Here is a 13630-nt window from a genome sequence, read left to right as displayed (position 1 = left end):
TGCATCGGCAGGCGGACTCTCAACCACTGTGCCACCAGGCAGGCCCTGGGTGCTAATTTTTATAAGCAACTGATGGTAAGAGAAAGGGCAACTGTTGAGTTCTCTCCAAGAGTAAAGGCCATTCACACTTGCCCTTCCGTAAGGCCAAAGGCCGACATATTCACTTAAGACACTCATGTGAATGATGCTACTTGTTTCTTCTCTAACGGTAAAAAAAAAAACAAAAAACAATAACCTGTTATGGGTTTGAATAACTATAAAAACAACTCCTTTAAACATGCATGGCACTTCAAAAATATTTTCAAAGCATTTTCACACCTATTATTTAATTTGTTCTTCTGACAACCTTGTGAGGTAGTCCGGGCAAGTATATCATGCAAATTTTGTGGGTGAGGAAACTGAGGCATAGAACAATTAACTAACTTGCAGGGTTGGACAGGGAGATGTCAACCTCTACACTGCACTGTCTCCAGTAATGAAGAAAGTCTAAACATATTTGATGATCTTATTTCAATATATTTCGAGGAAATACTTCACCTCCATCCAGCCAAATGATAATGAATCAGCTGGAGTATCTGTTGCAACAAGTTATGGTATGTAATTAATTAGACAAAGCACGGAGAGTTTTAAAAATTGGAATTATTACTGAAAAAGACATTTTAAACTCTGAAGATAGGAGGAAATTTGCTGGTTTGTTTGTCTTTAGGGCAACCTAGTTGTGCAGTCTGAGCTATAATTTTGCCATTTCAGAGGTATAATACAAATAATTTAAAAACAAGATTTCTCAGTTCACTATGACTTAAATTGTGGCCATGAAGAAAAAAAGCAGTGGCTTCTCTTCCCCAAAGTGACTAGACATATATGGCCCCAAAGCAGGGGTATCTGCATATCAAGGGTTAAAGATGACAAAATGTCCAATTTAGTTACCAAACCTCTTTATCCTTTTAAATGTGGCTTATAATTGGGCTTTAGGAGTGTGATAGACCATCACTGTCAGTTTGGTTTGGGGTCACTCAATATGCTTACCTACATTCTACCTTAAAATGATTTTAAATGAATTTGAAGGCCCAGATTTTGTAGTGGTTCTTGAGACAGGCTTCCAAACCAAGGCTGGGGAAGTACCAGTCTCTCCATCCCTGGCTAATTCTGGCCACAACTCCTACTCAAACTCACCATTTTAACCTATCCCCTGACAAACTAGCTGTTAGAAACTCGATGGGTCAGAAAGTTCAGCCATTATGAGTCCTAAGACTGTCAGCCCTGATCGACCTGCAATGTCCAGCCTCGTCAGTGACGTCACCTGCTCCCAGGTGTTTCATTATCAAGGTTTTTATGGTAGAAATAATGGTACTAGATCTAGGCATTTTTCCAAGACAACTGAGGATATTCTACAAATCCTTTTATGAAAGAAATATGGTTCCAGGTCAAAGGAGAAATTATACTGAAGATAGGAGAGTGTAGGAGGATAAAATTGAAGTTCTCATTCAAATTAACTCATAATCATACCAAATCAAAATGCATTCAATTAAAGATAAAAATCTTCTGGTCATGTTAGCTGTTTGCAAAATTTAAAAGTTTCTGAAGTCAACATCTAACTGAAGGTGGGGAACCCTTTTCCTTCAAATAATGAAAATTAAAATGGCCTATATACATATGCTAGGTGAGAAATGTCTGTGTTTTCTAGAAGAACTTAGGTTAACCAAGGTAACTCTTGTCTAAAACTTTCCTGACAGGCAAGGAAGAGGTGGAGTAAAGACTATGGGTTTTATTTTCTTCTTTCCTAAGAAGGCAAATCCTAGCAAATTCTACTAGAAATTTCCCAGAACTGTAAGACAGGACTGAACCTTGATGAGGTTAAGCCTACCTTCTAGCAGATTCATCTTAAACCATCACAAGAAGGTAAGAACTCTGCTTATAAAAGCCTACAATCACTTTGATATTTTAACAACCTTCTTGATCCAGAATTTCTTCAACATATTGAAGGAACACAACTTTTCTAAAATTCTAGGGCTTCCATAACCAAATTTAGAATTCAACTTTGAATCCATGGATCCTTGAGAATAAAGTCTCCAAGGCTGCTACAGTTGGTTGTGTACAAAGAGCCCTAATGAGATGAAAATGGAACATCTGTCTATTCAAAAACCAAACTTGAACAGCCCTCTCTGAAAACTCTGACAGGACTGTTGTGGCTGATGGCAAAACCCCAGTAACCATCTGTGGTCATCAGATAACTCTTGGGTGAAAACTACGTTCAGGGATAATAAAACATTAGGCTACCTAGACCAGCAGTCCAGAAAACTAGAAAACAAGTAAGCCCCTGCCCTCATTCTACCTGATGGATCTAACCAGCCCAACTCAGATATCATGGGTACTTTGTCAATGAAAAGGCCAGTAACGTCTGGGAGAACATGGTCAGCTGTGAATGGTGGTGCCTTAGGCTGCCCCTGCAACACTCAGGGGTTTCCCTGGCTTCTCTCCATGGTTCCCACATGCCCACCCAAGAGCTCTCCGAAGGGGAGAGACTCACAAGGAGTTGAGATAACTTCCTGCTTTGTTAACTGCGCAGGGCCCATCACTTGTACGAAGAACAGGGATCAACCCAGCAAACAATACATCTGTGCCTCAAGAGACTCAGGTCCCATTAAGCAGAAAAGAGCTCATCGGCATTCAAGATCTGGCTGGGCATAGAACTTATTTTACTGCTAGAAGGGGTTTCCTCTCTGTCTGCGGATGACCTTAGATCCGTCTTTTCTGCAGACTCGGAGGATTTCCGCCGCCTGCAGTCACAGCAAGCACACTTTAGCCACTCCTGAAAGCTTTCAGAAACGCTAGAGGAAAAGAGCTTTTTGCAAGGGTGGAAGAATTGATAGAACACGATCATGAATAGAATGGCCGTGCAGTACCCGATGAGCAACTGCAGGATCAGCAGGGGTGCGCACACATACATGTAGATGTCAGTCTTGTAAAGATACCACATGAGGAGGAGGAAGGCGTTCTCGATGAATCTCAACATGTAGTACACCAGCAGCTGGTACCAGTTCTGGGACTTGCTGATGAGGTCGGGGTTGTTGATTTTCAGCTGTACCGCTGACCAGCAGAACATGTTGATCCCGGCGTAGAGTAAGGTGAGGAAGCACAGCACGATGGTGGTGCCCACCCGACTGAGGGCCTTCTCGATGTTCTCAGGGAAGGGGGAGCCACTGCACCAGAAGAGGATCCAGGGGTAGAAGAGGAAGCTGAGGAAGTTGAGGAGTATGTCTACCACCACCCAGGTCTTCAGAACAGAGGTAAAGAGGACCAGGACAATGACTCGAGTGGCAATCTCAAAGCTCCTCCAGAGGAAGATACAGACATAGGCCAGGGGCTTCACTTTGACATCATATTCATCGTATTTGATCTTGATGGCGAGGATGTTACAGCGCAAGGCTCCATACACGATGGACAATAGGGAGAGGACCATGAAGAGACCTGAGGAGAGAAGAGAAAGAGCGCTCTCAAGTCTCACCTACACCAAGAATCCTACTGTGATGGCCGCTGGTAGTCCTCTACCCATATTCCTTGGACCCCTCTGTTTCATGTGCACGGCTGGCTTCCAGCTATCAGCGTCTGCTCACTGCACCTGAGGGCTTTTCCCAGGGTTGCAGAAGCTTGCTGTGCCCAGGTGCTGGGCAGGCTGAAGTGCCCAGGAATTAATACCCCTGGGAGAGCCCTTCAACACCCCAATCCTAGCCCTGAGAAGAGCTGGAATATAAGGAGCCCAGTTCCCCTACCGTTTGGGTAGAATAACTCGGAGGTGTGTGTTCTATACTGTTTACCGGTGTTTCCTCATAAGATTACTTTCTAGTCACCCATGGTGACCGTTGTCTAGTAACGTTGTCACCTTTATTGGCCGCCTTCCCTTCCCTGTCTCACTTCCCTTCTCCCACACTTCTTATACCTTCCTCCAGACAGACATGCACTCAAATGCTTGTCTCAGGGTCTGCTTCAGGGTCAACTGAGACTAAAACACCTTTCAGACCCCATCTGCTCTGTCTGAATATGTGGAGTCCTTTACATGGCGCGTTTTGTTTCCTCAATCAGCTTACAAGCTCCTGAGGAGTCATGAGTGACCATGTCTGATATTTCTCCTTGATACCCTCAACATATACCAGTGTAGAAACTGAAACAGAAAGCACTCAATAATAAATTGTTCATGAGTTCCTCTCTATCTGCAGGACCTTTTAAATTTATATACTGACTACAGATTGCTCACTTTTCTTTGCTCTTCAGTTATATTCTTAAATTCCATACAGTGCTGAAGAAATGAGAACCTCACTGTTACTGAGTCAATCTGTCTTGGTCTAAAAGGCCTTAATGTTTCAAGAGGTCTCAACTCTAGCTGTTTATTTCGTAAAATGGCTGACGGCTAATGGGTTTACCCGGTTTATACCGAGCAGCAGTGTTAGGGGACAAGATGTGGCTCATTTGAATGGAGCATGGTACTATGTTTCAGAGCATGACACTGCTGGCTGTGAGTTCTATTATCTAAAAAATGTACTTCCAACCCATGAGCACAGACTGTGTGGTCGAATCTGAAATACAATCACTTACTGCAGGCTGCCACGACCTCCAAATATTGGAGCAGGGAGGAGCCCGGAGTCTGGCTGGGTTCTGTTTTCTTGCCCATAAAATTGAGATAATACCTTCCATGCCCACCTCCAACGTACATATAACAAAATTGTTTTTACTTATAATTTAAAATGCATGGGAATAAAGGGTTCATTTTCTTATTTAAGTTCTGAATCAATGGAAGACATCTACATTTGATGGGCATAAAAACTCGGAAGCTTGGGTAGTTAGTTGCCTGGGAGAAGCTCAGCTTTACTCAAAGCATCAACTCCTCTCATAGTCTTTTGGCACTGATTTAAATCATCGATCTCATTCTCTGGAAAGACTGCCATGTACTAATCAAATTTAAAAGATAGAAATACTATCACAGGAGTAGCCTGGGAAGTAATTGGACTGAATTATTTTTTCTGAGAGGCTAGTTCAATGGAGCATTATAAAGCAGTACATATTGCTGATACACTGTTTTTATTGAAATACAGTTGATTTACAATGTTCTGTTAATTTCTGCTGTACAGCAAAGTGACTCAGTTATACGTATACATTCTTTTTTATATTCTTTTCCATTATGGTTTATCCCAGGTGATATACTTTTATATGTATGGTTACACATTTCTACAGACCTTAAGAATCTAGTATTGGATCCTTTTCTTTTAGTCCTTCAGTTTTTTCTACTACAAGAAAAATAACTTCAAATGTAGAATATGAGCTAAGTGTAAATTATCATATAAATTATGTATTCATACACATGCAGTATTTACACTGTTATATTTATGGTACTTCATCTCCAAGTTACTTATTACTTTTAACAATGCAATGGCCCAAACCATTTTTTAACCATCTATCCATTTTTCTCGTTAGGTCAATTATTTCCAAATTATGGTTTTTTTCTCTATCAAGAGAGTTAGCCAATTATTACCCAATTGCTGCTTAGTAGGAATTAACTGCTAAGGCCTTCTGAGAATGCAAAGAAATGACTGTGAAATCACTAACTTCAATTATCATTCCCAACGTTGGGTGCTCCCTGCTCCCCTAGAAAGGGGCCAGGAAGAGAGATATACTTGGGAGACAAGAAGCTTGAACAAAATGCTTGGAATGTATATTTCTACCTCTAGAGTTAAGCTGTTATCTAATGAATGGCTAGGATGATATTTATGCAAATATCTACTTATTCAGACTTAAATGGAGAAAAGTTCCTGACATCATTTCCCAACCTTCTCTTCCCACAGTCAACACAACAGGGGATCCGTTGGTGGTCCTGACCTTTTAAGTGGCATGTCATAGAAGTCTAACAGCCCCTAATAATCTTTTTTTCTAAACATCTTTATTGGGGTATAATTGCTTTACAATGGTGTGTTACTTTCTGCTTTATAACAAAGTGAATCAGCTATACATATACACACATCCCCATATCTCCTCTCTCTTGCATCTCCCTCCCACCCTTCCTGTCCCACCCCTCTAGGTGGTCACAAAGCACCGAGCTGATCTCCCTGTGCTATGCGGCTGCTTCCCACTAGCTATCTATTTTACATCTGGTAGTGTATGTATGTCCATGCCACGCTCTCACTTTGTCACGGCTTACCCTTCCCCCTCCCCACCTCCTCAAGTCCATTCCCTATGTCTGCGTCTTTATTCCTGTCCTGTCCCTAGATTCATCAGAACCTTTTTTTTTTTAGATTCCATATATATATGTTAGCATACAGTATTGGTTTTTCTCTTTTTGACTTACATCACTCTGTATGACAGACTCCAGGTCCATCCAACACACTACAAATAAGTTTCATCGGCAGGCGGACTCTCAACCACTGCGCCACCAGGGAAGCCCTATTTCTAGGTATTTTTTTCCTTTTGTTGCAATGGTAAATGCGAGTGTTTCCTTAATTTCCCTTTCAGATTTTTCATCATTAGTGTATAGGAACCCAAGAGATTTCTGTGCATTAATTTTGTATCCTGCTACTTTTCATATTCTCATTTCCTATGTGAGTGTGTGGAGTGGAGGGGCGAGGTCGGAGGGCATTTTGCTGTTTCTATCTTTTATTAGAAGGTAAGACATCACTTTGGGTAAAGCTAAAAGGAAGGCTTTGGCAATATTCCAAACCCCTGCCACGCTTACAAAGCTTCTTCCCATGCAATTCCAGCCAAACGAACTCCTTCCAAAGGAACTCTTCCTATTTCACAGAGAAATTAATTGTTATTAGGAATGAATTTGCTAATTTCCTGACCTGACTTCAAGACCCTAATGTTTGTGTTAAGTGGTGGAGAACATTTTATTCCTCAGGATTCGTCTTCGGAGGGGAATTCTATTTGTAGGACAAGGCAAGCACTTTCTCTGTGGCTTATCCTAGCATTCATTATAATACCCTCTCAATTTTTTGTATGTAGGAAAATTTCTATTGATATAATAATAATGCTAAAAGGAAGAAAGGAGGGAGGGAAGGAAGGAGGGAGGGGAGAGAGGGAGGGAAGGAAGGGGGAAGGAGAAAGGAAAGAGGAAGAAAAAAAAAGGGTGAGCGAGGACCCTTCCCTTTACCTGGCACTCCTTTCTGTCTACTGCCACACTCTCTTTCACACTTTCCTCAACCCTCTTACCACTAATCGAAACACTCGTTTTCGAATCCTCAACTCCTTGCAGTCTGGATTCTAGTCTTGCTCCTTCCTCATCTCTCTGCAACATTTGACATTGTTCATTCCCACTTTCTTGAAACTTCTTCTGTGGAAGTGATCGTATCATTTTCTCCTAATCATCCTCTCACTTTTCTTGCAGTCCCTTCTCAATTTCATTCATAGGTACATCTTTCTCTTCTACTCAGGAAACATGGTTTTATTTTTCTCCTTCCTACCAGATTTCTCTTCCAAGATATCTTTATAGGTGCCTCAAAACAAAACAAAGCACAGAACAAAACTTATATTTCCTTGAAAATCTCCTCTTACATTCCCTCTAGCAGCTCACAACACCATCAGTCCAGATCATTCTATCCAGAAATTTACATGTTAACTAGGGCTTTTCACTTTCCTCTCCCATCCCACTCAAATAGATCTCTAAGCTCTCGTTACTCAGTGTGGCTCATGGATCAGAAGCACTGACATTGACTGGGGGTCAATGAAGTGCTCTAGCTTAGACCCTGAGATTCTGAGTCAGAATCTCTATTTTAACACGATTTTCCATTTTTCTCAGGCTTTAATGTATGACCATTAAAGTCTGAAAAGTACTACTCTAAGTTCATTTCTTCCTCCCTTTCTGGCTCTGTCCCTTGTTAACTCTCATAATGGCTCTTACCACAGGGTCCTAACTCATTTGTTTCTCTGCCACCAGCCTTCCTCTCCTCTTCGTCTGCCTGGATAAACCCTACTTGTTCTTCAAGGTTCAGTTAAAGTGTTACCGCCTCAATGATGCCTTTTCTCGGCCTTTATTCAACTATATTTATTCAGTTGTGCTAAATGCTTCCAAGACTCTTCTAAGCTCAGTTAACTGCCACTCTACTGGGAACTCACAGTCACGTAATGCATACGTCTCTTTCCTCACTTAGTACCTTTGGTTTAGTGCAATCTCCTAGAGGTAGCTACTGTTTCATACAGATTTTTATTACAGCACCTAGCACAGTGACTGGCACAAAGTTGGTAACTGATATGTCTGTTGAATAAATGAATTAAAAATTGTACAATCTGTGACCTGCCCTTTTTTTTTTAACCACTGAATGAGTAATTGAAGCTCCAAATCTCTCACAGACACGACTGAAGTGAGCCATGAGAACTCTCAAAGCCCCTTCCCAGATGGTGACTTCTGGGGTTATGGGCTTCCTATGCAAATACATCTGCTTTATGTGCCTTTCTCAATCAAGAAGTTGCACATGTTTCCAGCGCTTCCAGAGAAATAGGATCCAAATTAGAAAAGGTCTTTGAGATTTAAGTTTACACTCTAAAAAAAACCTCTTCTAGGTACATGAGAGGCTTGCAAAGCAGGGAGATTTAGGAACAGTGCAGTACTTTCTGACCACAGGAATAACTAAGGACGGTAAGTCCTGCTTCAGGATGTTGGGCCCAGCCAGGATTAAGACAAGTCTGGATTATCTCAGCAGTGTTATCTTCCTGGTCAGTTATCCAGATCACTGCTCTTGCTGGATTCCATGACTTACTCTTACTTGAGTTACCTTTGACCATGTATTACAGGACCCAGGGTTCTGCTTTAATTCCACCCCAGGCCCTGACAACTGGTCAGCAAACTTTTTTTTTTTAACATCTTTATTGGAGTATAATTGCTTTACAGTGGTGTGTTAATTTCTGCTTTATAACAAAGTGAATCAGCTATACGTATACATATATCCCCATATCCCCTCCCTCTTGCGTCTTCTTCCCGCCCTCCCTATCCCACCCCTCTAGGTGGTCACAAAGCACCGAGCTGATCTCCCTGTGCTATGCGGCTGCTTCCCACTAGCTATCTATTTTACACTTGGTAGTGTATATATGTCCATGCCACTCTCTCACTTCGTCCCAGCTTACCCTTCCCCCTCCCCATGTCCTCAAGTCCATTCTGTACGTCTGCGTCAGCAAACTGTTAATGAAGAGAGTGAAAATGAGAGAGATCGTCATCACCGTGAGCTTGTACCCACATCTGTCACCTTCTCTCCCCAGGTGCTATCATAAATATTGCTTTGGTCCTCTATTGTAACAGCTTTATTGAGACATAATTCGCATACCATACAATTCACAATTTAAAGTGTACAATTCAATGTTTCTTTTTTGTTAACAATAATTTTATGATCACAGTTATTACTGAACAATTATGATGTCCCCAACACCACGCACTTTACATATATGATCACATTTAATCCTTATCAGTTGGTTCTAGTTTATACCCACTTTCCAGATGAGAAAGATGAGGTTAAATAGCTTTCCCAATGTCATACAGCTAGTAAGTGGTCATGCTTGGATTCAAATTGAGAACTGTTTGTCTCTAAACTCTTTCTTTTTTAGTTGGAGTATAGTTGCTTTACAATGTTGTGTTAGTTTCTGCGGTACAGCAAAGTGAATCAGCTATACATATACATATATCCCCTCTTTTTTTGGATTTCCTTCCCGTTTAGGTCACCATAGAGAACTGAGTAGAGTTCCCTAAGGAGGCAAGAAAATACAAGAGAGAAAAGACAGTCTCTTCAATAAGTGGTGCTGGGAAAACTGGACAGCTACATGTAAAAGAATGAAATTAGAACACTCCCTAACACCATACACAAAAATAAACTTAAAATGGACTAAAGACCTAAATGTAAGGCCAGACACTATAAAACTCTTAGAGGAAAACATAGGCAGAACACTCTTTGACATAAATCGTAGCAAGATCCTTTTTGACCCACCTCCTACAGAAATGGAAATAAAAACAAAAATAAACAAATGGGACCTAATGAAACTTCAAAGCTTTTGCACAACAAAGGAAACCATAAACAAGATGAAAAGACAAACCTCAGAATGGGAGAAAATATTTTCAATGTTTCTCCAAAAGCAGATTCGCAGATATCTACTTTTAGTACGTTTCATCACCAGAGTCACATTTAGTACGTTTTCATCACTTCAAAAAGAAACCCTGCACACTTTAGCTCTCACTCCTCTACCCCCCTCCCCCACCCAGTCCTAAGCAACCACTAACTACTTTCTGTCTCTATAGATTTCCCTATCCTGGACTTCTGTATGAATGAAACCATATAATGTGTGGTCTTTTGTGACTGGTTTCTTTCACTTAGCATAACATTTTCAACACTCATCTATCTTGTAGCATGCATCAGTCCTTCATTTCATTTCATGGTCAAATAATATTCCATTGTATGGATATACTACATTTTGCTTATCCATTCATCAGCTGATGAAAATTTGGGCTGTTTCCACCTTCTGGCTATTGTGAATAGTGCTTCTACAAACATTTGTGTGTGATTTTTTTTTTTTTAATTTGGCTGCATTGGGTCTTCGTTGCTGCACCTGGGTTTTCTCTAGCTGTGGCGAGCAGGGGCTACTCTTGGTTGTGGTGCGTGGGCTTCTCATTGCAGTGGCTTCTCTTGTTGCGGAGCACGGGCTCTAGGCACGTGAACTTCAGTAGTTGTGGCTCACGGGCTGTACAGTGCAGGCTCAGTAGCTGTGGCACATGGGCTTAGCTGCTCTGCAGCATGTGGGATCTTCCCAGACCAGGGCTCAAACCCATGTCTCCTGCATTGGCAGGTGGATTCTTAACCACTGCACCACCAGGGAAGTTCCTATGAATATATTTTTATTTCTCTTGGGTCTATAGGAGTAGAGTTGCTGGGTCATATGGTAACTTTGTGTTTAATTATTTGAGGAACTGCCAGACTGTATTCCAAAGTGATTGCACCATTTTACATTCCCACCAGCAGTGTATGAAAGTTCCAATTTCTCCACACCCTCACCAATGTTTGTTATTATCATTAACTTCAATTTTTATTATAACTTTTTGATTCTAGTCATCCCAGTGGGTGTGAAGTGGTACACCTTTGTGATTTTGATTTGCGTTTTCATGATGACTAATGATGTAGAGCATCTTTTCATGTGCTTATTGGCCATCTGTACATCTTCCTTAGTTGCTCTGGTTCTTAACTATAGAACAAACTCATAATAGATTTCACACTTTCTCATATGTATCCCAAAAACTCTACCAGAATTCAAAGGCCAGATTTGCATAGACTTATTTAAGGACAATATATTAGCTTCACCCTCAGGGGTCAATGAGCATTTAAAATGAAAAAGAGAGTACAATTCTGATTTCTCGTGCTTTTTAACTTCCCTTAAAAAGGCATTAAAGGTAAGAGGGTTTTCATGCTGACAATGGCAGATTAGTTTGTTTTGGTTCAATATTTCTGCCAAGAGCAACTGGACAAACACCTTCTTAAAGGCATCAGAGATCTACCAAAGAAAGCAGTCAGTACTTTCGGGCCAAGATCTTAAAGAGAAGAAAAGTCCTAAGAGAAAATTCTGAAGCTGCTCTTCCCCTTGAGACATATGCCCATATGATACTGGGTACAGTATTATGGAACATGAACACAGCTTTCAGCAGTCTCTCAAATCTGGTGGGTGTGGGAGCAAATATTGATACTGTGGCCCTATAATGGTCCTGGAGACAGCCAAAGCTTTCTGGTGGGAACCCCGAAGACTAGACACTGGGAGGAAGGGTGACCAGAAATAGATAATCCCTCATAAAGGCTGAAGTACACATTTCAACCAACTCAAGTTATAACTGGATCAATTCAATCTATATCTAACCCAATTACCTGCCATAAACAAAAGTAAAATCTTCCTGGAGAAAGAGAACTCATCCAGAGACTCAAAGTAACTCTCTCTTTTTTTTTTTCTTTGCTGCATGCAGGCCTCTCACTGTTGTGGCCTCTCCTGTTGCAGAGCACAGGCTCCGGACACGCAGGCTCAGCGGCCATGGCTCACGGGCCCAGCCGCTCCATGGCATGTGGGATCTTCCTGGACCGGGGCACGAACCCGTGTCCCCTGCATGGGCAGGTGGACCCTCAACCACTGCACCACCAGGGAAGCCTTCTTTTTTTTTTAATATAAGCATCTGACATTTAATTAAAAATAACATGGCAGGCCAACAACAAAAACAAAAAAATAATCTAAATCCAAGACTTAAAATATACCCATAGGAAATAGAGATATTGTAATTATCTCACATGGACTTAAAAATATTCATAATTACCCTGAAGTGATGTGTGTGTATGTATAGCTGATTCACTTTGTTATAAAGCAGAAACTAACACACCATTGTAAAGCAATTATACTCCAATAAAGATGTTAAAAATATTCATAATTAATATGTTTAAGAAATTATGACAAGATAGAGAAGTTATCAGAGACTGGAAACTATTCTAAAACCTCAAATGAAAATTCCAGAACTGAAAAATACAATAAGGGCCATTAAGAAATCAACAGACGAGTTTAATAGAATAGAAATTTCTACAAAGATTATTAGTACTAAGCAGAAGGCAAGTCAGAAGAAAACGGAGAAACAAAAAAGCACGAGAGACTTACAGCAAAGTGAAATTGGAGAGAGAGAGAAGAGAAGAAGAAGAATGGGTCGGAACCAATACTTAAAGTGATAAAGTCTAAGAATTTTCCCAAACTGCTAAAATATCAAACTAAAGCCCAAGTAGGATAAATACGAAGAAAACCTCAACTAAGCATGTTAAAACTGCTGAACATCAAAGTCAAAGTGAAAACCTTAAAAAGCAGTTAGAAACAAACAGAAAAACCAAAAATCGGATGAATTTAAAGGAGCAACAATAACAAGAACAGCTGGCATCTCAACAGAAATAATGGAAGCCAGAGACAAAGGGGTGGTAACCTCAAAGTGGGAGGAAAGAAACCACTGACCTAGTCTTCCAAACACAAAGGTGAAGGTAAAAGAAAGACATTTTATGACAAAACAAAAATGAGGGTATTTTTCACTAGTAGATCTACTCTAAAGAAAATACTAAAGGTAGCATTTCAGACCCAATGAAAATGATCCCACGTGGAAGCATGGAGATACAGGAAGGTCTGAACAGGGACCAAAAGGATAAATACAACTCAATTTTTATAATCAGCCAAAAGACTTGCATGGTCACTTGACACACACACACACACATACACACACACACACACACACACCAAAATGGTCACTAAAAACACGAAAAGGAAGTCAAGCTCATTAGCCATCAGGAAATGCAAATTCAAACTAAAATGAGACACTACTACACACACCCACTGTAATACTGAAAGTAACAGCAAGTGTTGGCAAGGATGTGGGGCAACTGGAACTCTTATACACTGCTTGTGGGAGTGTAAAGTGGTATAATGACTTTTGCAGTTTCTACTAAAGCTAAACATAGGCATTTCCTGTGACCAGCAATTCTACCCGAGTATAGGTGTAACAGAACTGCATATATATATACGTATACTAAAAGGCATGTACGAGGATATTTTCAGCAGCATTATTTTTAATCCCAACCTGGAAAAAACCTAAATATTAATCAAGAGAAGA

The 13630-nt window shown here is 40.7% G+C and overlaps 1 protein-coding gene across 1 annotated transcript in view; it reads right to left on the bottom strand.

Moving 5' to 3' along the window:
• Positions 1–6: 6 nt before the first annotated feature.
• Positions 7–13630, bottom strand: part of XK (X-linked Kx blood group antigen, Kell and VPS13A binding protein) — a 49402-nt gene continuing 35778 nt past the window's right edge. Inside the window, exon 3 of the mRNA XM_024766558.1 lies at positions 7–3468. Coding sequence (XP_024622326.1) covers positions 2642–3468 — 827 coding nt within the window. The 3' untranslated portion in view covers positions 7–2641. The remainder of the gene's footprint in view (positions 3469–13630) is intronic.

The sequence above is a fragment of the Neophocaena asiaeorientalis genome, unplaced genomic scaffold (assembly GCF_003031525.2).
Source record: "Neophocaena asiaeorientalis asiaeorientalis breed wild unplaced genomic scaffold, Neophocaena_asiaeorientalis_V1.1 scaffold507, whole genome shotgun sequence".
In the NCBI taxonomy this organism is placed as follows: Eukaryota; Metazoa; Chordata; class Mammalia; order Artiodactyla; family Phocoenidae; genus Neophocaena; species Neophocaena asiaeorientalis.
Note: the sequence above shows the minus strand (reverse complement) of the source record. Positions and strands in the feature narration are given on the sequence as shown.